This window comes from Scyliorhinus torazame, chromosome 18 (assembly GCF_047496885.1).
Source record: "Scyliorhinus torazame isolate Kashiwa2021f chromosome 18, sScyTor2.1, whole genome shotgun sequence".
In the NCBI taxonomy this organism is placed as follows: Eukaryota; Metazoa; Chordata; class Chondrichthyes; order Carcharhiniformes; family Scyliorhinidae; genus Scyliorhinus; species Scyliorhinus torazame.
In genome coordinates, this window is record NC_092724.1 from 15,296,365 (window position 1) to 15,323,381 (window position 27,017).

Genomic DNA, 27,017 nt, shown 5'->3' on the forward strand with positions numbered 1-27,017 from the left:
CCACAAGCCTGGCCTTTGCCTTATAAGTTCCATCCAGAAGAACCTTTTCCATGCAAATCCATCTGTGGGATAGAGCTCTTTGTCCTCTATCCGATACTTCTGTGTATACCCCAAATTCACTCTAACTATGCAATTCTTGCTGTTTAGCTTCTTTAATAACTTTTTCACCTAATTTATTTGAAGCCACCAAAATCTCACGTGCATGTGGGCTTCTACTCCTATTAGTATTCGTAGTCTTACTCATGTTCCGAGATCTTGACGAACTACGTCCCCTCTCCCGCCTGTTCTCTCTTTCTGTACTGCTACTGCTTGATCTTTCCCTTCTGCTGTGGGATGTCCTTTCAATAGTTCTCGACCTTTTCCTGCGGACCTGCTCACTATCCGTTGTACTATCTGAACTGGCACTGTGTTTCTGTGCCCTCCATTTTTTAACTTCATTTTCCCAATCCATTGTCTTGACTCCTTCCCCTGAATGCTGTACATTCAACCAATGTTTATACTTTCTAGTGGCCTTCCCTGCTCTACTAATAACAGTTGCATCCTTCCATTGACTAGACCCTTCAGGCAAGTATGTCACTTTTGTACCAACTTTTGGCAGTTGCCCTTTCGCAAAAATGGCCTGTTTTAATTCACCAGAAGTGTTGTGTTCCTCCACAGAAACCCTGTCTATATCAGTTAATTGGTCCTCATAGTTGTGTAACACATGCGTACCAGATGACTCTGGTTCCTTGTCATGTCTGTCTGCTCTGTCTAAACTTGGAAATTTGTAATCTGTACCCATTAACCTGGATGAATGGACCCTAACAGTTTGATTACCATGTTGCAAAATAATTGTTTTGCCATCTATGCCTATGATCTTCCCTGGGCCTTTCCATTCATTAGAATTGTCTCTCTTATAGTATACCATGCCTCCTTGCTGAAAAACGGCATCTGATGGCCGTATGTTATGTCTTAAAGCTCTGTGAATTCTTTCAGAGACTTCTGCTTCCAAAAAAGCTTTTCTACTGCTATGTAATGCATTTAAATGTTCAGCAAAACCAGAGCTAATTGTAGTCCCCTCCCAAGCTGGAGGCTGGTCATCCAAAATGGACGGAATTTTAGGATTTCTACCAAACACTAATTGATAAGGACTATAGCCCCCAACCATCTGCAATGAATTCTTTGCATGTACTGCCCATGCTAAAGCTGAATTTAGCCTGCAATCGATGACAGCATGATTTCTTTCACAGACACCATTACTAAATGGGCTTTCTGCAGCCGTATTCATAACTCTGATATTCATGTTTTCACACATATCCCTGAACTCATCATTAGCAAATTCTCCCCCATTGTCCGTAAGGCATTTTGTCGGTGGACCCATTCCTGTCCTATCCATTTTTCCACGATTTGATCCAGAATTACCCTCTTTTCTTTACTTCGTACAATCGTTGATTGACTAAATCTACAAAATGCAAAATAAATATATTATTTGCTTTATCCCAGATCTTAAGGTCCATGGCCACAATGTCGTTAAAATCCCTGGCCAAAGGTAGGGTTATTATCGGTCGTGCTGGTCACTATCTTTTTCCTCTTCTGACTCTTCCGTGTCATGTGTTGCTTCAAACACTATTATAACAAGTTGGACAGTTGAAAGCATAATGGTATTGAGAGTCACATCGAAAACATCGATTTTTCATGCCCCGTGCATTTCTGGGGTTCATCTTCATATTGTAGGTTCTAACTGGGTTTCTATCCCCATAATTTACTTGTCTCGGTCTCCGTCTATAGTCTTGAGCCCTGTTCGTGGCCATACGATTTCGCCGTCCTGATACTAGTGTATCTTCCATATTCTGCCTTATTGCAGGCTGACCTATTTGGGTCATCAGAGCCATCGGAATCGAATGTTTCCCCAGAAACTTTTGTAAAGTTTTTGTCCTCTGTTCGAATAAGGTATCCTTATCAGTAAACTGAACTCCTGTCAAAACCAGGAGCCTATCCATGTTGCTCACAGTCAAGTAATTTAAAGGCCAACACAGACTGTGGAAATTCCAGATTGTGTTTCTGCAGCCTTTTATATAGTCTGCCAAATTCCATTATATAGTCTTCCATGGAGATATCCTCCATTTTCCGGAACTTATCAAAATCCGACCATGCTTCATACGCACTTAACAAGTCATCTTTCTTATAAATCTTATCCATATAATGTAATAAAGTCTCCAGACTTTCTTCTGTGTCTAACTCTTCCAAATCCAGCTCAGAAAGCACTTTGTTTAGGATTTTACTGCCATATGGTAGAGAAAGAGCCAATGCCATACCTTGTTTTCTCTTTCCCAAAGCAGTTACTTTAGTCCACATAACTACTGCACTTCTCCATTGGTCGTACGATTCCCTTTCAGAAAATAAGGGAGGATAGTAATATCCAGCCATCTTTATCCTCGGTTCAGCCATATAGCCCTTTCTTTTTCCTTTTCTCACTCATTCCTTGGTTTGATCTGGAAAAGTTGTATCTTTCAACCTTTCACATTTACACAGCAACCATCCTCTGCTACCAATTGTTAACCATTTTAGTTGCTGTGATATGAAGAGTCTAAAGTTTTTGTTCCTTTTCACTGAACACCATTTATTTCACTTCCACAGCCTCTGCACAAAACTCTTAACAACACACCACCTGACAGAGGCCACCTGAAGCCCCTTTACATATCAGTGTCAATTAATGGATACTTAACATAAATGAGACAACTAATTGCAATGTCTCTTAACCCATTACTTAACATTCCTGACCACCAACTGCTCAGCGGCAATTCTTCCCAACCCACCACCTGGTCAGCTCTGGGCCTCCCTGACTACGGGCTGCTCAGCAGCGGCCCTTCCTGACCACCTCCTGCATGTCAGCAGTCTTTGCCGACCACCGCCTGCTCAACAGCGGCCCTTCCTGATCCACCCCCCTTGAAGGACAAGGCCTCTTGACCTCCTTCCACTTGACGTCTCCATCCAAAGCCCTTGAGAGAGGGGAACCGAGCAGGAGGATGTTGTAAAGCTTGGTCATTAAACATGGGACCAGCAAGGGCTTCAATTCTAGAATCTCACTGACTGCCAAATCTGATTAGGATGTTTACAATCATAGAATCTCTACAGTGTAGAAGGAAGCCATCCGGCCCATTGAGCCTGCACTAACTTTCCAAAAGAGCACCCTACCTATGCCCACTCCCAACCTTGTCCCTGTTACCCAGTTACCCCACCTAACTTTAGACACTAAGAGGCAATTTATTATTTTTTTTAGATTTGGAGTACCCAATTATTTTTTTTCCAATTAAGGGGCAATTTAGCATGGCCAATCCACCTAACCTGCACATCTTTGGACTGTGTGAGGAAACCAGGGCACCCGGAGGAAACCCACGCAGATATGGGACAAAATACACAGTCACCTAAGGTCGGAATTGAACCCGGGTCCCTGGCGCTGTGAGGCAACAGTGATAGCCACTGTGCCACCATGCTGCCTGGCACGTGCAAAAGATCACATTGGGAGTATGGGCCATTGGTTATCTTTCACAGGCCAGCTTGACATATATTGAGAGGAAAACCATGCTGCAAATATTGCAGAGGTTTTCATGTGCAAAAATATTTCTGGTTAGGACAAAAAATTTGCATTTGAGACAAGAACCGATGATATAGTAATTTTCAGAATATACTGATTATAATATGAAGTGATATTTTGTTTTTGTGATAGCACCCAGTGGCCACAAAATGGTTCCCCCACAGCCAGGGGCATTTTTCTTTAAGCTGCTCAAGTCAGGAAACCTTTTTTGACTTAAGTCATTCCAGTTCGCTTCAGTTGGTACAGTTTCCAGTTCAGGAATTGGAACAGCTACATTTCAATTGGCTGCACTTAATTGAGGGGGGGAGAGTTAAGGGTGGGGGTGGAAGATGGCAGGGAAATAGAAGGCAGAGGGGGTGGGGGTGGGGGTGGGGGGGCATGATTACTCTCCCTGGCCCTGGTTGTAAAATGGATGTATAAATGTAAGGTGGAGATGAGATTGCATTTGACTGCAGGATCATCCACAGTTGAATCACCTATTGATGCTCATTGTCTATTGCAACATTTAAAAATGTTATCAGCCATAGCTCAGTTGGTTGCACACTCCATCTAGATTAAAAGGTTGTGGATTCAAGTCCCACACTGCTGTGCAGTACTTAGATAGTGTTGTGCTGTTGGAGGTGTGCTATCTTTTCGATGAGACATCAAATCACAGCCCTGTCTAAACACAAGGGACGAAATTCTCCGGAAACGGCGCGATGCCCGCCGACTGGCGCCTAAAACGGCGCAAATCAGACGGGCATCGCGCTGCCCCAAAGGTGCGGTATGCTCCGCATCTTTGGGGGCTGTGCTCCAACCTTGAGGGGCTAGGTCGGCGCCGGACGAATTTCCGCCTCGCCAGCTGGCGGAAAAGCCTTTGGTGCCCCGCCAGCTGGCGCGGAAATTACATCTCCGGGCGGCGCATGCGCGGGAGCGTCAGCGGCTGCTGACAGCTTCCCACGCATGCGCAGTGGAGGGAGTCTCTTCTGCCTCTGCCATGGTGGAGACCGTGGCGGAGGCGGAAGGGAAAGAGTGCCCCCACGGCACAGGCCCGCCCGCGGATCGGTGGGCCCCGATCGCGGGCCAGGCCACCGTGGGGGCACCCCCCGGGGTCAGATAACCCCAGGACCCCGGAGCCCGCCCGTGCCGCCTTGTCCCGCCTGTAAGGTAGGTGGTTTAATTTACGCCGGCGGGACAGGCATTGTAGCGGCGGGACTTCGGCCCATCCGGGCCGGAGAATCGCGCGGGAGGGCTCGCCAACCGGCGCGGCCCGATTCCCGCCCCCTCCGAATCTCCGGTGCCGGAGACTTCGGCAACCGGCGGGGGCGGGATTCACGCCAGCCCCCGGCGATTCTCCGACCCGGCGGGGGATCGGAGAATTTTGCCCCAGATCAGTATTTTTAAAATCCCATGGTACACTTTTGAAGAAGTGCAGGGATGTACTCTCCAGTGTCCTGGTCAATATTTATCCCTCAATCATCATCACTTTTAGAAAAATTATCTGTTCATTATCACGTTGCTGTTTACGAGACCTTGCTGTGCACAAAAGTAGCTGCTGCATTTCCTATATTACATCAGTATTTCAAAAATATTAAGTGCTTTGAGACACCCTAAAATCATGAAAGGTGCTCGGGGCTTTTCACAGTAACTTCATTTGAAGCCTACTTGTGACAATAAGCGATTTTCATATACGTGCACGTCTGTTTTTCTGCACCCTAGCAAGATTGGGAGCGGCTGAATAGGAAGGCAAAAAGTAAGTAGACATGACAAACTAAAAAAGTTGAAGTAGATTGTATGTTTTACAGCGCTGTTCCTATTTCCAGCAATCTTGGAGGACAGTATTAATTAATGTCATCTTGTTGCCATTATTCATTATTTCAAATATAACCCCTCTATCACTTTGCCTTTTTAAAAATCGATACTTGAGGTTTGATTTGAGACGGATAAGGTATTTTTAAGGGGTTTTCCAGTCTGAATCGTATCAGTGTAGCCAGCCTGGTTGGTAGACAAATCAATATTTCCTTTTCATTTGCAACTTGTTACAGACACTATGACCACCCACTCCAGTACATTCCATACATTCATGAGTTCCTACATCAAGCAAAAATTACTTGGACCATCATATCGGCAAATTCATCGTACAAGTGAATCATCATTGCCAGAGACGGAGAAATTTAGAGTCTGGCAGATATGTTTACTACTAAGATTCTTTTCTGTCTGGTTGAAGAACAATTCAGAACACCCTGTGGTGATATGTTCTGTCTTGTGCCTGCAGATACTGTTCAAACCTGTGAAGACAAAAAGCACTTTGAGAAACTATTCTAATCTGCAGATTTACAAAGGCAGAAAAAGCAAAATGCAACTAAAGAATAGATTTATATAGTCTTTCACCTCCTCAGGAGGTTTCGAAGTGCTTCACAGCCAATGAGTACTTTTGTAGCGTAGTCATTTTTATGATACAGAAAAACATAGCTGTCAATATTTGCACAGGTTCACACAAGCATCCATGAGATAAATTACCAAAATTTATAAACCTTGACCGAAACACTGGGAGAGTCCACCCATTCTATACGATGGAATCTAAGGGGGCAGACCAGAATTCACCTTAACATCTCGATTGAAAGATACCACCTCTGGCAATGCAGCACACCCTCAGTGCTCTGCTGAATTATCAACCTGAATTATGTTATGAATTCAGAGTCAGTCTTGACCCCATTACCTTCTGACTCAGAAATGTAATTGCTACCACTGAGCTACGGCTGAACCTTTTCTCTGCTCAATAGCGATGTTCTACTTTTCAAATGCGACAATTGCAATCGAGCCTATCCTCACCTGAGGCCCACACCTGTCCTACCAGCAAGGGATACTGCATAATAGTCAACAAGAGAAACACTGGCTGATTTTTACACCAACACCTCCAACCACCCTCAAACAGGGCATTGTAAATGTTATCATGTCTTTTACAGTTTTATCTGCATATACTGGGTGCCAAAACTAAGACCTTCTCCTTTGTATGGATCAAGTTTACTAATATTTGATAAGTATTTACAGCCTACTGTAAAAATATTTTAATTGTTAATACTAATAATTTGTACAAAACTATTTTATGCAAAAACTTTTCAAATCTTTTTCTCGTGAATTCCTCCTTCCCCTCCTGTGAAGCCATTCCGTTCCTTCTCAGCTCCTCAGGTATGGTTACCTCTGTGCCAATCACCATCCACCACCAAGTGACCATTATTCATGTATGATCAGGGCAGCACGGTGGCGCAGTGGACAGCACTGCTGCCTCACGGCGCCGAGGTCCCAGGTTCGATCCCGGCTCTGGGTCACTGTCTGTGTGGAGTTTGCACATTCTCCCCGTGTTTGCGTGGGTTTCGCCCCCACAACCCAAAGATGTGCAGGGTACATGGATTGGCCACGCTAAATTGCTCCTTAATTGGAAAAAATTAATTGGACACTTTAAAAAAAAAAATTAAAAATTCATGTATGATCATTGACTGAAAGTTTCAGAAGATTGTCAACTGTTAGGGAATCTCAGGCAACTCAAGGTCATTGAAGTTAATGGGAACATCACTACTACCACTCAAATCAGATCAGCTAACTCGTACCTGGGACCAACCTTTTTTAAAAAATGCCTCCGCTAATCACTAGCTTAACCCACATATCTACAGACGAGCATTTTATAAACTTCTTATATCTCAGCCCTTCATTGCAAAATTGGTACTATTATCAGGTGAGATCTAACAGCCGGGAGATTTACCTGGCTCGCCATGCCTTGCGAGATCTAACAAGATCTCGTGAGATGTCGCAATCTGGATATCGCCCACAGCGGGAGTTGCATATTTAAAGCACGCTTAAATATGTCTCTGCCAGAGCGAACCAGCACCCGGCATCTTATGACATGCCGAGGAGACCCCAGCCGGGCGCCGTTTAGCACTGGTCTCCACAAACTGGGACCAAGTGTAACAGCGCTTTGGGGTGCGGAGGGGGAGTTCCAGGCAATCAGAGGCCTCCCAGTGGTCAGCCTCTGGGCAGGATGGCACCCTGGTACTGCTGATGTCACCTGGGCACCTTGGAACTGCCAGCCTGGCAGGGGCACTGCCATGCTGCCAGGTAGGCTGGCAGTGCCAAGGTGGCATTTTGCTTGCGCCGGGGATCGGGTCCAGGGGTGCTCTTATGAGATAAGGTGTGGGGGGCTTGAGGACTCCTCGACAGGTAAGTTGGGGGCGGGGGGTCCAGGGTCACATTGTGGTATCAAGAGATCGGGTGCCATTTTTAAATGGCGTTCCAATCTCTTCCTGTACTGATGGGCGGAGCTCTTCAGTGTAGGAAATTACGGTAAATGCGGCCTCGGCAGGGCCTTCCCGGCCAAACCCGAAAAAATAAGAGTCCCGTTCGATAGCCTGGTCATTCTTGCTAAACCCGCCCACAACAGGACTTTGTTTAAATCGTGCCCATCAAGTGCAACCACAGTGAAATATTTGCACTGTACATATTAAGACATTGCAAATGCAACCATGAGTGCACATGACCACATTTCCCACATGATTTGATAACAATATATTGATGAACTCTGTATGCCTACGAATACATGTGAAGAAAGGATGGTCACTTTGATCACACATTGTTTTCCTTCTGCGGTTCTGGATAAATTGTCAATATGCAAATCTGGGTTAATCCATGTCTATTTGTTTAAATTGAGGCAGTCAAATAATTAATATATGAAGCAGGAATATCATTACTCAATACTTAGTGCTGAGTTAGGTGGCACAGATAGGGACGCTATATTTGATTCTTGAGCCCCTGGATTAACAGGGCAAGTCATCTGGCGTACCACTCTCTTTCTTAATACTCCTGCAGAAAGCGACCAGTATGTTGAGCAAGAACATTGTGCTCCTTCATGATGTCACTGAGAAGGAATAGCCACTTGCCATTTTCTGTTCTTGGTTTACACAGAAGTGAAGGTGACTGATGCCTATTGAACAGCATAGCTCGCTGACTTTCTTGCCTCTCCTATGAACAAGGGTGGGTTCTCCGGTCCCCCAGCCGCATGTTTCACAGCAGCACACTGTTCACTGGTGATAGGATTCTCTCATCTTGCCATTTGTCGATGGGATTTCCCATTGGAATTACCCCACACCGTTCCCATTGGAATTACTCCACACCGCCGAGAAACCTGCCACGGGGATACACTGTCAGCGGGAAAAGAGAATCCCAATAGCTGGAAAATTCTGACCCAAATCACCAAATGATATCTGGTGTTTGTGACGTTGTTCCCAGCATGAGGCAAGGAAGGCCCGAAATTGGAAAGGGGAGAAGAATATGCAATCAATTACAATTTCTTATACCCAGAATAATTTGTTGAATGGTTTTTTAAAAAATTATTCTTTTATAACAGGTATCCAAAGCTGCTGTAGACCTTATGAATTACTGCGAGCAGCATGCCCGGAGCGACCCGCTGATTCTTGGAGTACCGACGTCTGAGAATCCTTTCAAGGAAAAGAAACCCTGCATCATCCTATAGCTTTGCCCACAGATGGATGAAGCACAGTGCATTATACGCAATTAATGCTTATCAACAACAATACTCAAATCAATGAATACAGGTGTCTAAATAGGGATTGTATTTGTTTTTTTTAAACTACAGTTGAGCCAATTGTTGCAAATCTAGCAAAGGGGAATTAGAAATTTCAGCCAATGGGAATTAACTTCAGATCAAGCAAGGGAGGGCTTTTAACGGGGTATGTTTTGTTATTGGTGTGCTTTCTAATTAGTCTAAGGTTTGACTGAATTATCAGTTGTTAAATTTGTTGTCCTTTTTGGTGGGATGTGGTGGAAGAGGAGGATCTATCAAATTATCGTAACCAGAAAACCCAATTGAATGAAATTATACAGTGTGAATGCCATTTGGTATTAAGAAATTTTGGAATACTTAACGCAAAATAGAAAACCTAATTTAAATGTCTTAAGTATTTCAAGTATGAAAGAAGGAAGAAACTGTTTCTATCCATTACTAATATCTAACGGGGTGTTGTAAATAAGGGCACTTTTAAGTTACTCTGCTTATTCAATTTGATCAATAATAGGTGCTTTAGTTTTGTTAGTACTTCGATTAATTTTGGTTCATTGAGAGTTTTTAGTGAAATCATATTGCCCCCAGCAACGGCATCTGTTTCAATCAAGTATATGTCAGAAAATGTGTTTTAGAACATTGAACATTGTTAAATTAGTACTGTGTGTGCAGCAAGGTTTCCCAGAAGATAACTTCGTGCACGTGGTAGATCAGAAACCGTTTAACCCGAAGTGGTTTAACCATTTTTGGTTTAGGTTTTGTGGTATAAAATTTGTTGCAGTGTATCCTAACCTACGTGGACAACTGTTAATTTACATTGAACACTGCATAAATTGACATCAGTATCAGTTAACAAAATTATATTCGCACAATACTATAGTGCATTTGGCAGTTTTGCAGAGGTGGAGAAAAGTATAATAAATAATTACTGATGGCTAAGACTGGGTGGTGAATAATGAATTTTGCAGTTAACTTATTTTCGGCTTTCCTCTTGTGACCCTCAAATTGCTGAAATAGTGAAAATCATAAATGTAAACCTTTAAGTAGCATCGCTGTTTCGTGCTTATCTTTGGACATAGTAGGTGTTCTGCTTTTCAATTGGCTAAGATTTCACTGAATTATTGATTGGGAGAAATTATTAAATCCATCATTTTTATGGACTATGGAGCAAGCTGTTAAAATTTGAAAAGATACAATCTTCAAATGAAAGCCGCAAATATAACAATTGTATTTCAAAATATTTTTTTTATATACAGTAAAATTTTCAGATCCCTATTTCTAGTGGAAATCAGTTGGCCAACACAACAGTGCTTTCTTCCAGGTTGTTATGTGAGTTTGCAGAAAACTACAGGAGTATAATCCTAATACATTTGCTTTGAGCGAGAATGCATGTAGGTAAAGTGATTTATAACCTACACAGTAGAATATGAGAAGCTTGATCCTGCACACAATACCAAGTGAGGTAGGAAAGTACTAGGGCCAACTGGGATTTTGCTCTGTACTTTCCTCATTAACAGTCTATAAACGTTTTCTTCAATTTCTAATTTGAAAGTGTAATGTTTATGCAGTGGTAGTAGTTACATACATTTGTAAGTTCTCTTGGATTTTTATGGAGAGTTTTCCTTCTAATCACAACTGCCAAATGTGAATCTATCCAGATAGTGAATTTTCCAATGGGATAAAAATAACTACCTGGCGAAGCTGCATGATCTTAATATACCTTCAGGTCCTACCTCACACAACTGGGAACAGCCTTTGCCCGATCAATATTGGAAGGTTTCCACATCAAAGGGATGGACTGCAGTAGTAAGGGAAAATTGAAATGGAAATTCACTGTCGTGTGTGTGTATATAATATAAATAATAACCAACATCTTTGTGTACAGTACATGAATTTATAACAGTTAGTTCAGTTTCAGGGTTAAACTCATACTCGAGTTTAAGGTTTGCAACGTCTTCTGACCATCCAGTCTGCATTACGCACAGGGTTTAATTAACTTCTTAATTAAGTGTCCATATTAGATTCACAACAAAATCAAACTTTCTCAACGGTGAACATGTTGGAAGTTATAATTCCATCAACATGTTCAGATGGTGAATATGGCTCAGAAACACTAAGCTGAAATTATTGCATTATTTTAGCTCACAGCACTATTTATATTTTGCAGAATACATATGTGTACATATCTGATGGTTCTATACTAACCAACAGGCCATGCAGTCTGAGGGAATTTATTTTTACAGCTTCATTATTGTGCCCATTCCTGCCTGTAGGAAGCACACAGCATCAACTCAGTGCAATCTTCAATCATTGCGGTTGTTTATGGTTTTGTGGTTTTTTAAATGTCATCACCTCTCTACTGTCTAACATCAGTCAGCAAATCCTTCTTCCCTGAAAAGAAAGAGACTTGCATTTATATAACGCCTTAAAAATTCCTTGGTATGTCACAGGAACAGAGGACTTAAAGGAGGAGTAGGCCATTCTGCCTTTTCAGCCTGTTCACCCTTCGACAATATCATGGCTGACCTGATTGAGGTCTCAACTCCGCTTTCCTCCCTGTATCCCCATCTCCCCACCCACCAACCCTTGACTCCCTTGCCTATCAAAAATCCATCCATCTCAATCTTGAATAAATTCAATGACCTAGGTTCCAACACTTTACGAGAAAGAGAATTCCACAGATTAACAACCATCTGAGAGAAAAAAATTCTCCTCATCGTCTTTATTTTTAAACCGCGTCCCTTGGTTGTAGTCTCCCACACAATAGAAAATATCTCCTGGGGCCCAGTCTAATCAAATCCTGTCATGAACATGTATGTTTCAATCAGATCACCTCTCATTCTGCTAAACCCCAGTGCTTATAGGCCCAACCTGTTCAACTTTGCTTCATAAGAAAAACCCTTCATCACAGGAATCAGTGAGTAAACCTTTTATGAAATGTTTCTAACGCAATTATATCCGTCTTCAAATAAGGAGACCAAAACTGTACATAGTACTCCAAATGTAGTCTATACAACTACAGTAAAACTTCCCAACTTTTATATTCCATTCTCTTTGCAATAAACTTCAACATTCCATTTGCCTTCCTAATCAGTTGCTAACTATTTGTGATTCATGAATCAGGACAGTATTTTTCTAACTAATGAATCCCTTTGGGTGTGCAGTCATCTTTGACAATAGTGCTGTATCTTGTACTGCAAAGATAAAGCAGAGTGGCTAACAATGACTCCACTTCCAATGATCTGTTTCTTGGAAGTAGTCACCTACACATTACCAAATTCTCTTTATAATGCCGGATAGCAACACACAAACAGTAGATTTTAGAAAGAAGCAATTTCTTTATTCGTCTTCACTGCATCCTGAACAGAGTATGAAGAAAAATATTGGGCAAGAAAGATTATACACTAGTAACATAAGTTGCATGAGTTTCCTTCCATTTAAATTAATGGTAGGAAAATTATGTGGTTTCTGTATCAAGCATGCAATCCTTCCCACTCTGTTTTTCCTTTGCTTGCCTCTCAGTCAATGATTATACTGCCCAGTTGATAAAGGATGAAAATGCCCTGCAAAACAATATGAGAAATTTCTTTCTATATTACAAAAACGTATATCTAAATTTATGACAGAGACATCTTCCCACTGAGTCTCCAGTAATTTCTAAGAATGAATAGTAATTTTAATATACCTCTTTGTTCATTCTCTTATATTCATCTTTCTTCAGGCTTTGTTTGAGACCTCTTGTTCACCGCAAGCAACTGCTTTCAAAATATTAAGTCCTATTGCTGTTACAAATCTCTTCCTTTGGCCCAATTGCAACACCTCTATTAATATTTTCCAGAGGTTTCCAGGCAAGTTAAACAGTATTTTGTACATATATAAACAAAGGATTGAAAATCCTGAAACATTTGAATTTTTCACAATGGAGTAGACAAAATTGAATCAAAGGATTATGGGTGGCACAGTGGTTAGCACTACTGCCTCACAGCGCCAGGGACCCAGGTTCAATTCCGGCCCTGAGTTACTGTCTGTGTGGAGTTTCCACATTCCCCCCTAGGCCGGCATCCACCAGTTTCCTCCCACAGTCCAAAGATGTGCAGGTTTGGAGGATTGGCTATGCTAAATTGCCCCTTAGTGTACAAAGGTTACAAAGATGTGATTAAGGGGATAGGGCGGGGGAGTGAGCATAGACCAGAGCGTTCTTTTAGTGCAGACTTGATGGGCTATATGGCCTCCTGCACTGTAATTCAGTGTCTACATCAGAGATTAAGGGTGTGATTTAACGGAAATGAAATGTCCTGTGTCGAATGTATTTGGCTGGGTTTTTCACGGCGCTGGCAGTGCCAAGGTCAACCCTGCTATTAAACGGGACTCTACTTTATGGTGGTCCCGATCTCTAGACTCTCCTACTGCGGCGTCCAGAACCCCCCCCCCCCCCCCATGCCCAACTCATCAATAAGGGGGTAATTGAGGCACCTGCACCCCACCTCATAAGGGCAAGGCACGCCCGGGCTGAACCCTGGTATGGGCATGATGCCACATGGGCACTGCCAGCCTGGCACCCTGGCAGTGCACTTGCACCCTTGGGGTGCCAGGGTACCACCCTGCCCAGAGTCCAAATACCCAAGGGCCCCTGATCGCCACCTGGGAGAACCCCAAATGTTGGTATGCCCGGTCCACTATCGTGAATACAAGTGCTAAACAGTGACAATTCTGGATCTCCGAGGCAAAGCGTTTCGATCCCAGGCACTGGTAGATCTGCGGAAGACATATTTAAGTGAGACTAACTACTCACTTGAATTTGCAAAGCTGGGCCCCAACCTCAATGGGTGGGATCCAGATCGCAATGCCTCATAAAATCTCATTAGATCCCTCGAGATATAACAAGGCCATTCAATTTTGCGATATTTACTGCCGTCGTCGTGTCCCAAGTCCAATACACAAGTTGGGCGCAACGAGGCTGATAGATTGCCCCCTAGATTTTATGTAAATGTTCCAAACAATTCTAATTTAACTAAAGTGGTTAGGATTGAGACTTCAGCCTGTGGCAGTTGCATGTGTGAACTTGTATATTGGAACTGTAATGCAATTCATCATATTTTGTTTCCTTGCATTTAATGTTTACAACTTGAAGGTCGGTTACTTGCTGATGATTATGTAGTGTTAGCAGATATATGCTGGACTATAATTTATTTATAAACAGTAATGAAATGCATTTATTTCAAGTTACTGTTAAAAGAACTCGTTAAATTGAAGTGTCAGCTGTGGTTCAGTTAGTATCTCACACCACTGAGTCAGAAGATTGCAGGTTCAAATCCCATTCAAGGATTTTCTAATCCAAAGCATTTGGGTATAAAAATCAAGGCTGATATTCCCAATGCAGTACTGTGGAAGTGCTGCACTGTTGGAAGTGCCTTCTGGATGAGCTATTAATCTGAGGCTGTTTCAAGAAGACCAGGAGAGTTATCTCTCATGCCCTGGTCAATATTTACTTCTCAGTCAGCATCGCAAAAATAGATTATCTCTTCTTTATCATATTTCTGTTTGGGGAGCTTGCTGTACACAGATTAATGATTGCGTTTCCTATATTACAACAGGGACTACATTGTAAAAGTACTTCATTGCTGTCATCATGAGAGGCACCATATCAATGCAAGTCTTTTTTTTTTAAACCTTGAATATTAATTTCTTTACAAAATATTACTTGAGTATGAATTTTTAAAAACTGAGTTGACATAGACTTGTTTCTCAATAAAATTATTTTTTAAATATATATATATATATAGTCAAAATCATATTTTAAAATCTGACCTTTAATGTTATTAATTAGCAACCGTAGAGGTAATACAACTTTAGTCCCAATAGAAACACAAATGCTTAGATACTGCAAAGAATAACAAACAGCACAACAGTTATTTCGGTCCACTAACAACTATTGTTCCTGCGTCTGGAGCTTTCCTAAACAGTAAGCATAATTTTACCTTTCAGATCTTTAAGGATTTTACACTGTTATGCTTTGAAACCACTAAATACAAATGACGAATTGGAAATATTTAGTTTTCTAAAAAGAGGTGTTAAATTTCTTTCCCTTAATCCCCCAGTTGATTGGGAGTTTATCCAGTGAGTAGCTGGACCAGGAAGCTCTTGGGTTCCATCCAAATTCTGTGCTGAATTAGCTGTCAGCAACCAGGATATTGAGTGGCAAAATCATCCAGGGTCCCTACTTCTCATTGAAATCCAAGACCCCTAATGGAAGTGCATTTTAGCTGAGGACATAGTTAGACATTGCCGTGGTGCCCATTGCTTAAATCACCTGTTGACATTGTGGGACACAATACTATTAAATGGTCACCTAAGGGCAGCTGGTGCCTATGAAACCATATCCCAGATATTTACTTCCTCCATTTAGCCATGAACAGCTGTTCAACTGATATGTTCCTGCCCTCTGGATTTCTCTGCCCTGATCTCTCACTCTTGCTACCCACTCATTGTTCTCAAAATCTCTTACTCGTCAATTGTTTCTTCAATTTTTTTTCATCCTATCCACTCCAATTCACTCCCCTTGCTCGGAGTCTACCACATCCTTTTCCTCCTTGCCATAAAGCATATTCAAACATAATAATAATAATCGCTTATTGGCACAAGTAGGCTTCAATGAAGTTACTGTGAAAAGCCCCTAGTCGCCACATTCCAGCACCTGTTCAGGGAGGCCGGTACGGGAATTGAACCCGCACTGCTGCCTTGTTCTGCATTACAAGCCAGCTATTTAGCCCAGTGTGCTAAAACCAGCCCCTAATCATCTTGCACATGAGTGCTAAATAACTAAAATTTGCTGAATCAGTGCCTTTCAGCGAAAATGAAGTTGGAGGGATGGTATGGACACAGAAAAGATGCAAAAAAACTGAGAAAAATGGTAGTGCAGTTTCTTTTTTTTATATTCATATGTAAGACGGTTATTTAATTTGCATCTTTCTGTACAACAGCCATGTCTAATATTTGTCTTCAGGAGCTTCTGGGGCCACTTATCAAGTTTAAATCCATGTTTCCATTAAATTGTACACATCTCAAGATGTGTGCACAACTTGATTTGGGATCACTGAGATCGAATACCACTTTCAGAACCCAAGAATGTAAACGGGACAAATGTTACAACTTTAAAAGCAACCCAATTGTGAATAGATTTTGTTGGACTTCGTGGGCCACGTTTTTTTAAAATTTAAGTATCCAATTTTTTTTTCCAATTGAGGGACAATTTAGCGTGGCCAATTCCAGTGCTAACCACTGTGCCACCATGCCCATGGGCCACTTGGATAGGGCTCGGAGACCACATATGGTTCACAGACCAATTTTGAATCCTTGTTCCAAAAAGGCACTATTGGAGCAACCTGGTATGTTCCCATTAGAATTAAAGATAGATAAGTCTAGGGCGGCATGTGGCACAGTGGTTATCACTGGGACTGCGGCGCTGAGGACCCGGGTTCGAATCCCAGCCCTGGGTCATTGTCCGTGTGGAGTTTGCAGATTCTCCCGATGTCTGCGTGGGTTTCAGCCCCACAACCCAAAAGATGTGCAGGTTAGGTGGATTGGCCACACTAAATTGCCCCTTTATTGGAAAAAAAACTAATTGGGTACTATAAATTTATTTAAACAGAGATAGATAAGTCTTAGTGACCCAAGTGTTTTTATTAAAATTTCTAATTTGAGAAGGAAACTTTCTCATTCTTCCCATCAGATTTGGCAGCTCAAACTTGTTTGTCTAGCTTATTTTACAACTATAGACAGTTTTGACACAATTATAACTAACTGGTTAAGGTGCCAGTTAGAAAATGTTACTGGTTTATGTGTGTTTCAAAATAAAAGGAGACTAGTAGATAAAATGTGAGTTTACACAGAAAGCATTCACTTATCCAGAGATTACCACCTATACAGTCAGGACAAGAAATCTTTATATTAAAATGTATTCTGCATTGTTAATATTGTATTCAATTCTATTTGCTCAGCAAAAGTTTCATATGTTTACAAAAATATTAATTTATCATTAAGGCTTAAATTCTTGACAAATTCTCAAAAGATCCAAATCTGGGCGAAAATAGTGATAATTTCAGCAAGGGACAACTTCATTTGTGTTTTCAAAAAAAAATATGGATTCAATCATTAATGCTAAAAATGATGTACCTCTTGAAGCAAGATATTCCAATTCCTACAATACGTGTTGAATAATGTAATAGTGAACTTAATCACCATCATTTATGGAGTAAAAAATCGAGTTCAAAAACTCAGGCAGCTGTACTATAGGCAAAAAAGACCCAAATAGGAGTTAACTCCAAAATGATGAGTTTAAGAATAGTACAAAGTTGCTACAATACTCTTGTACTTTTCTAAAGCAAAGATAGTAATATATGGGTATTAAGTAGCTTCTGTGCCCCTAGGTGTACTATTCCTAAATGAAAATGGGTACCCTTCTCCCAAATCTCTAAAAATGCTACCATTCAACCAGAATCTGCAGGAGTCAGCTAGCTGGAATTTCGGGTTCTTTCCATCTGAGCAGACTTTGTGTCCACCTTCACTCTCTCGTGCCATAGCCAACAATCAGTAAATCGTAAGATGGGGAAATACAGTAAAAATTGTATTGTATCTTGTTTCCTCCTGGTCTTCCCATTTTGCTTTTATCCCATTGAACATTATTGGCATTGATGAAAGAGGCTTTTTCATTTATTCAGTTCTCTATTCTAAATCAAAGTCCGTTCTAAGAATATTCCTATCAGTTATTCCCAGCATTCTGACCCAAGAAAATAATTCTGACGTACTGAGAATGAACTGCAGTAAAGATACTACAGCGCTTCTGGACCAACCAGTATCAATAAATCTTTAATCTCGCCGATTCCTAAAAGTTTTGAAGTTCATTTGAATTCATAGAATAGAATCCCGACAGTGCAGAAGGAGGCCATTCAGCCCATCGTGTTTGCACTAACCCTCTGAAATAGCACCCTACCCAGGCCCACTCCCCCTTGCTAACCTAACCTACACATCCTTGGACACTAAGGGGCAATTTAGCGAGGCCAATCCACCTAATTAGCACAATCGGACTGTATTGGACTGTATCGGATATTAAGTGCAAAATGTCAATAAATATATATATTTTTTTAATCTTTGGACTATGGGGGGGAACCGGAGCACTCAAAGAAAACCCATACAGACACGGGGAGAATGTGCAAACTCCACTCAGACCCATGGCCGGAATCAAACCCAGGTACCTGGTGTTTTGCAATGGCAGTGCTAACCACTGTGCCACCCTAGATTTTGTGATTCTTTGTGATGATGAATTACAAAATTTGAGATTCACGAATTTTATAATTAATAGAAATCAATTGTTGCTACCTAACAGCAGTGATTATAATATAATTTAGTGGGTTTGCCAAAAGCACACCACCTTGATTAACTGTTTAAGCACTCAGTAAATGTGTTTTCCCTCCAGAGGACGACATGTCTCCTATTATGAAACCATCCAACCTAAGCAAGATTTTGGGGGTACAGACCTCACCAGCTGTTCAAAGCATAAGCTGTAACCAAATTGGCCGGGGATTTAAGAATTGTTTTATGCTCCCTTATATTTTGGATATTTAAATACACTTGATTTGTTCTGTTTGCTGCAACACATATTGCAAAACTAATTGAGGAAAATGAAGTATAGGAAAGCAAGTAATTTTTCAGAAATCAATATGTTACTCATGAGATACAGATAATGGGAAAAGTTTGTTCTCAATTACTTTTCTAAAACAAACTATCGATCCCAGCATGTGCAATTTGAAGTAAGTATAATTATATGATCTGCAGCAATGCCTGTTCTGTTTAAAATTTGTATTCTTTTACAGAGTAAATAAATGAATTTTTTACTGAGAAACTAAGATCATAGGGCAGGACACCCTAAGACTGAAAAGAGTAGGAAATAAATACTACGGTAAGCTTGATTGTTGACCTTTAGATTATTGGGGAGGGTAGTTTTTAGAGGACTCTACGGCATTCAGATCCTTGCAAAGAGACATTTAAAAGAATTAGGGTTTAGATCGAGGAAACGGCTTCCAATGGCTAAAGGGTTGATGATGAGAAGACACAGATTTAGGGCGATTGGTAAAAGAACCAGAGGTGACATAAGGAAAAACGTTTTAATGCAACGAGTGATTAGGATTTTGAATGCATTAGGGCAGCATGGTGGCCTAGTGGTTAGCACTGCTGCCTCACGGTGCCCAGGACCTGGGTTAGATCACAGCCCTGGGTCACTGTTCATGTGGAGTTTGCCCATTTTCCCTGTGTTTACGTGGATATCACCCCCACAAGCCAAAGATGTGCAGGCTAGATGGTTTGGTCATGCTAAATTGGGAACTCTTTTTTTTAATGTTTACGCATTTTGAATGCATTGCCTGATTGGATGGTTGAAACAGATTCAGCAGTGTCCTTTCAAGGAAATTTGACAAATACTGACTTCAATCACTTAGAAGAACAAAGGCAGCAGGTCCATGAGAACATCATCACCTGCCAGTTCCCCTCCAAGTTACACGTCATTCCAACTTGAAAATATGTTGAGCTGTGACTTCCAGCCTCCCCGGCATCAGATTTGGGAGGGTACCCCTAAGTGCTGGGGAATCCCTCTAGAAATTTCCCAGGTAAGCATTTGCAGGGCAATTGCCCGGAAGTGCTAACCTCCTCTGGGGAATTGCGCTGCATTGTGAACAGTGAGCTAAATCACTCATAATAATAATAATAAAACTTCAGATATATCTGCCAGGATTACACTAATGGGGCAGAATTTTCTCATTTTGTGCAGAGTGGCAAAACAGGCGGGGAGAATCCCCCACAGAGAAAGTTAGAAGAATTAAAACCTCTTCTAACTTTTGGGTAACTATTTTAAACACCTAACCAATCTCCCCAGGCATGGTATTCTCTCTCCCACAAACCCCCTGCACAGACAGTGCCATGAAAACGGGAGCGTGTCTTCTTTCGCTCTGACTATCTTAGACTTTGACGCTGGGCTTCGGATCTCGCTCGACCTAAGTCGAAAGGTCAAGTGAGATGGGCACAGAACAAATTTGGCATAGGTAAGTGGGTACGGAGTGGCAATCCAACACTAATTGCTACTGAGAGGCTGTTACGGCTCATCGTCATTCCTTTGTCATTGCTGGCTGAAAATCCTGGAACACACTATCTACCTGTGCATGTATCTGCACTACATGAACTGCAATGACTCAAGAAGGCGGTTCACCATCACCTTCTCAAGAACAACTGGAGAAGGGCAATAAATGCAAGCTTTGTCAGAGATGTCCATATGCCAAAATATCCATGGCAATAAATCAATCTCTCAATAAAAACATAATTTGTACATAGCTGCACCAGGCTCTGCTCCTGCCTTAAATTTTAATGGAAACTATCCTGGTGTGCGTCTGTGTTCCTGCCCATTTGTATCGACATCTTGGGTGGTATTCTAGTTTTGTCCACAAGTGGTTTGCCAAAATAAGAAGGCATATATAAATATAAAAGTAAAATCACTGCCAAATTTCTTAATTTAAAATTTCTGTACATTTACATAAATTTTCCTGAAATTATTTTTTCTAAAAATGAGTGAGCACACTAACTCATAATACTTCTTCTTTTCAGATTAGCATTTGTAGTTTATCCAAAAACTTAACGACTGTGAACCCCTCATTTAGTAAACCAAGAACTTCAGAAAGAACCTGGTCAACATATTTTTTCAGAACTATTTGCTTTAAATCCACAAAAGTCACATGGGCACTAAATACCCAATGGCATCCTTCTGTCCTTTAACCATTCTATTATTTTGTAATAAATCATCTGGATTGTAAAAAAGCACATGTATGAAACAATTTTGCATTGTTTCTTTACTAATACCCTGTCCTTTTTCAAATTATTGCAAATTTCCCAAGCAGGTTTTTGTAATGAGGGTAGACAGCACAGTTGGGATTATTGAAATTATTTTCTGACCACGCCTCATTTTCCAATAGAATTGTTGAAACCACCTTGTGATATCACATCATCCAGGCTTAGTTGGTCTCATAATCAACTGAAAGATATTTCATCTTTTTAAAGCACTGTACTTCGATTTGGAGGAGCTGTAGCTGTTGCAGTAACATTTATGATGATGAGAATTGAAACACAGCTTTTATGTTCTTTATACTCTCGATGTTGTACATTTTGACCAGGGTTCACATAAAGAACTGTTTCATCCACCTTATAAATATAGCCTGAATCATAGTTCTGCAGAATTTTGTGGAGAAGTCTATCATTCATCAAGGTGAGACAAGTTAATACATTTGCCCTCACCATATTTTTATTGAACTCAATGCCATGCTAAACCTTAAAGCCATTAAACTACCCTTTACAGCCTGGGTCCAAACCAAGAGCTGAACTCGAGGTGGGGTGAGAGCCCTTGACAGCAAAGCCTTTTTAACAAGAGTGGCATGCGAGAAATTCTAGCAAAACTAAAATCAATGGGAATGGGGGGGAACTCTCCACTGGTTCAAGTTACACCTAGCACAAAATAAGATGGTTGTGGTTGTTGCAAGTCAATCATCTCAATCCCAGACATCACTCCAGACGTTCTTCAGGAGAGTGCCTGAGGCCCAACCACCTTCATATGCTTCATCAATTACCTTCTCTCCATCATAAGATCAGAAGTGGGATGTTTACTGAGTATTGCACTATGTTTAGCACCGCTTGTGACTTCTCAGATATTGAACAGTCTGTGTCCATATGCATCAAGACCTTGACAGCATTCAGTCTTGGACTGATATGTGAATTGAATGTTACTTGCCACTTAAGTGTCAGGCAATGATCATCTCCAACAAATGAGAACCTAACCATCTCCTTTTGACATTGAATGGCATTACCATCATTGAATACCCACTATCAACATGGACCTGAAACTGAACTAGACCAGTCATATAAATACTGTGGCTACAAGAGCATGTCAGAAGCCGGGATTCTGCGGTGAGTAACTCATCTCCAACTTCCCAATGCCTGCCCATCATCTACAGGGTACAAGTCAGGAGTTTGATGGAATACTTTGCACTTACCTAGATCAGTGCAGCTCCATCAAGATGCTCAACACCATCTCGGACAAAGCTGCATGCTTGATTGGCATCCCTCCCACCACCTTTAATATTGCCCCTCTCCACCACCCACCACAGTGCAGTGGCAGCAGTGTGCACCATCTATAAGATGCACTGCAAAAACTCATCAAGGCTTCTTCAACAACACCTTCCAAACTTGTAACCTCTGCCACCTAGAAGGGCAACAGATGCATGGGAACACCACCATCTGCAAGTTACCCTCCAAGCCACATACCATTGTGATTTGAAACTAGCCATTCCTTCCCTGTCACTGGGTCAAAATCTTGGAACTCCCTCCCTAATAGCAGATGGACTGCGGTTGTTCAAGATGGCAGCTCACCACCTTCTCAAGGGAAATTATGGATAGGCAATTAATACTGGCTTACGCTTAGCCAGTGACATCCAAATCCCATGAGCAACTAAATAAAAAGAAATATAATAAAATAGCAAAATCTTTACTGGTATTGGATTTCCATGCCTAACTGTCCCCCAAACGTTTGCACTTAATGGGCGAAATTCTCCGGAAACGGCGCGATGTCCGCCGACTGGCACCCAAACGGCGCAAATCAGTCGGGCATCGCGCCGCCCCAAAGGTGGGGAATGCTCCGCATCTTTGGGGGCCGAGCCCCAACCTTAAGGGGCTAGGCCGGTGCCGGACGAATTTCCGCCCCGCCAGCTGGCGGAAAAGGCCTTTGGTGCCCCGCCAGCTGGCGCGGAAATGACATCTCCAGGCAGCGCATGCGCGGGAGCGTTAGCGGCCGCTGCGGCATTCCCACGCATGCGCATTGGAGGGAGTCTCTTCTGCCTCCGCCATGGTGGAGACCGTGGCGAAGGCGGAAGGAAAAGAGTGCCCCCACGGCACAGGCCTGCCCGCGGATCGGTGGGCCCCGATCTCGGGCCAGGCCACCGTGGGGGCACCCCCCCGGGGCCAGATCGCCCCGCGCCCCCCCCAGGACCCCGGAGCCCGCCCGCGCCGCCTTGTCCCGCCGGTAAGGTAGGTGGTTTAATCTACGCCGGCGGGACAGGCATTTTAGCGGCAGGACTTCGGCACATCCGGGCTGGAGAATCGCGCGGGGGGGGGCCGCCAATCGGCGCGGCGCGATTCCCGCCCCCGCCGAATATCCGGTGCCGGAGACTTCGGAAACCAGCGGGGGCGGGATTCACGCCAGCCCCCGGCGATTCTCCGACCCGGCGGGGGGTCGGCGAATCTTGCCCAATAAATGCCATAGTCCATTAAGTTTTTTAATTTGTTTTTATTCAAACAATGTAACAAGTACCATTTCCAACACCTTTATATATGGCAGTTATTTTTTTAATCTGCAAGAGGAATCAGTGCCGAGTCTTATCCTGTCTTCACCTAATATCAAAGCATGTACAATTTTCCTGGAGTTGGAGCTCAATGGCAAGAATGCTGCTTGACTTTTGCTGTCTCTAGCTTTTCCACCTTGAGATCAGTTGTAGTGTACACTTGATGCCAGGATTGCAGATTAGCTTCCCCAGCACAATTTGCAGAATCATTCTGAACTTTACTGGCATCTACACATCAAAGGATTACTATCTAAACAGTATTTAGACTTTTTGATGCTCCTGTAATGGCCTCCCCGAACAGGCGCCGGAATGTGGCGACTAGGGTCTTTTCACAGTAACTTCATTGAAGCCTACTTGTGATAATAAGCCATTATTATTATTATTAGTGCAGGAAAGAGCAAGGAGGCTGAGAAACCCAACTTGTAGGCATCTGATTTTAAAATGTATTTCAAACTAAATGGTTACTGTGATGATTTTGGGATGGTGTGTGGAATTAATTAGCGATAAATCAGAATTACCTGTACATCAAAGCCATTGCTTTAATTGTTACCTGGCATAGTGTGATGAGAGAAGGTAGTCTTACTTCCCATTCACAATATTAACAAAGGTATATTTTGTTTTGCTTTGCGGCATTGGTACACACTGCTCAATCAGCAGATTTCTTCCTTTATCTCTCCTAACGACTATTGATACGTTGTTAGGTTGCAGTCTCAATTTCTGGGTTCTCATAATAATAATCTTTTATTGTCAAGTATGAAGTTACTGTGACAAGCCCCCTAGTCGCCACATTCTGGCACCTTTTCGGGTAAGCTGGTACGGGAATTGAACCCGCGCTGCTGGCTTTGTTCTGCATTACAAACCAGCTGTCTAGCCACTGATCTAAAGCAGCCCTATAATCCAATGATCATTAGAAGTGAAAGCAAACTATTCAGCAATTGAACTGTCCTGATCCTCTTAAATTTACCAAACATGTGTTTCTAGCAGAGGGAGCAAGTGAAGATACTGTACCTCCACAGGTAGCATTGCAATATACATGGTAGCACATTTGCATAGTCACTGGGCGAATGCCATGCGCCCGAACAGATACACTAAACTGATTATTTCTTTCAGAAGAGGTTTTGACAAGAGTCTAGTAATAATCCCAATTAATGTATGATCAGGAAATGTTCCTGAATTGTTCTGGCAGAGGTGTGAGTTAATCTGACAGTATGAACATTAGCTGTATGCAGTTTTCTTATCTCACTACTCTGAAAATTCTCTTTGGGACCATCTTCCTCAGGCAAATTATTTAGACCTTCCTGAGAATTCAGATAAACTCTGTATTTGACATAAATTGATGACATATTGCCTATGGCTGGTTTAAATTGATTTATTTAGTGATTCTTAGTGTCTGTGGGGAAACTGAAATAAATTTTCATTAGTAACTCCTGAAATTAGACATATTTACTTGTCAACATTTTTTAAAGAAATTTTACAAATTGTGCATTCTTCACCTGATCACCCCATGCTTTGTTCACATATAGTTAATCCTATTTCAATGTGTTCTAATTATCAACACCTTGCTCCATTCTCTTCAGTTATGCATGTGTTTTCAAATCCGATTGTTGGGGTAGGTTCTACCTATTCATAATCAATAGACAAAAAATCTACTTGCTACATGTAACAGACTAGTTACACAGGCAGCACAGTAACATAGTGGTTAGCAGAGTTGCTTCACAGCTCCAGGGTCCCAGGTTCGATTCCCGGCTTGGGTCACTGTCTGTGTGGGTTTCCTCCGAGTGCTCCTGTTTCCTACCACAATCCAAAGATGTGCAGGTTAGGTGGATTGGCCATTCTAAATTGCCCTTAGTGTCCAAAGAGATTAGGGGGGATAAAGGGGTTAGGTGTGGGGCTTGACTGCTGTGCTCTTTCCAAGGGCCGGTGCAGACTCAATGGGCTGAATGGCCTCCTTCTGCACTGGAAATTCTATGAAACAGACTAGTTTTTGAAAAATTGTTTGCTTTGATCTATTTTCTCCCCTCCTGTTTGGACAATAGAAACTCCTGCTCATACACAATTCCGCTGTTCATTATCTCCATCAAAGATCATTCTTCTTGTGTGAACTGAAATAAAGATTGTAAGCAAGCAATTCAAACTCTCACTCACTTAGACCATTTACTATCTGGAGTTGAGGAGGACAGATGTGAGCTGTGCCCTTTGCTAGGGAGCAATATGGGTCTATTGTAACACCGTAATCTTTTTCTGTCCAATCAAAATTGAAAGTTAATGTTTTAAAATTGATATCCAAATTTGCTTGCTAATAAGATCACATGTTGTATGAATGATGATTGCCAGACTGTGGGGTTTATATTAATGGAGGAAATACAAATCATTTTATTTTATACAGGAATGTACATGTCTCACCTCAGTCACACTTTTGCAGATAATCTAAAGCTTTAACAATTAATGTTAACCAGTTTCGCGAAGTGCGTTTAAATAAAACATTAACATCATTTAAGAATGTTTTTGTAGCAAAATAGTTTGCCAAATCCTGATCTTGTTGCCAAACCTGTCTGAATTTCTTACTGCTGTATTAAGTGTATGAAGCATTCTTTCTGTCTCTAATTTAGCTTTAATCTTTATTTTTTCCAAATGTGCCATAGCCTACTTTGTTACAGTGTTTAATTTTTTTGTGGAAATGTTACAAAATGGATTGATAACACAATAAAATATTCACATTTTCAATCTTCTATTCAAGTTTGGTATTCTTTACATGACAATGGGATTGCTGCACAGCGGGTTATGCCAATGGAAAAGTTGTGGACTGCTACAATTGCCATTTTCTCCACTGTTGCTTGACTCTGCAAGTTTTAAATGTTGGTTAATGGAGAAGGAGGAACCAGCTGTAAACTCACTGCACCTTTTCACACACCAGCTGCTCATATTGAGCTTCCGGTAAGAGGTTAAAAAACGGCACAGTGCTACGCTGTGGTGGAATTCTCATTTTAAATCTGTCAGTAAGGAGAAGCTCAAACTAGAAATCATGTGGGTAAAATTGATCTTCAACAAAAGTACAAAACAGGCAATAGCAAATCGGCAGCCTGCTTTACATTGCAATCTATATTTTCCTTGTCCAGGCCTTCTGTTTAATATTGGCGTGGAGAGGGAGGAATTGGAATGGATTATTCAACAGATGGTCATGATTGACCTGATGGATCGAATGGTCGAATATACTGTGATTACTCAATGACCTCTGTTTCATCTGAAAGATGGCACTTCCAGCAATGCAACACTCCTCCTGGGGTGTCAGCCTATATGTGCTCAAGTCTCAGTAATGATGCTTAAGCCTTCTGACTCTGAAGCAAGAGTGCTACCTACCATTGAACCATGGCTGATGAATATTTAAATAATCAGTATGAACAATTGTCAGTAAATGGCGAGATGTATTGCTTATTTGATCACTTTATTTATGTCGAAAATAATGGGG

At 41.8% G+C, this 27,017-nt stretch overlaps 1 protein-coding gene across 15 annotated transcripts in view; it reads left to right on the forward strand.

Moving 5' to 3' along the window:
• Positions 1-26,275, forward strand: part of gng7 (guanine nucleotide binding protein (G protein), gamma 7) — a 310,055-nt gene extending 283,780 nt beyond the window's left edge. For 14 of the 15 annotated variants that reach the window (XR_011936079.1, XR_011936080.1, XR_011936082.1 and 11 more), the window contains one exon: positions 8,952-26,275. Coding sequence is in view for 10 of the 15 variants with exons in the window: in XM_072482222.1 (XP_072338323.1) it covers positions 8,952-9,077 (126 nt within the window). In the remaining 5 variants the exon portion in view is untranslated. The remainder of the gene's footprint in view (positions 1-8,951) is intronic. The other variant, XR_011936083.1, reaches the window with a different exon arrangement.
• The last annotated feature ends 742 nt before the right edge of the window (positions 26,276-27,017 follow it).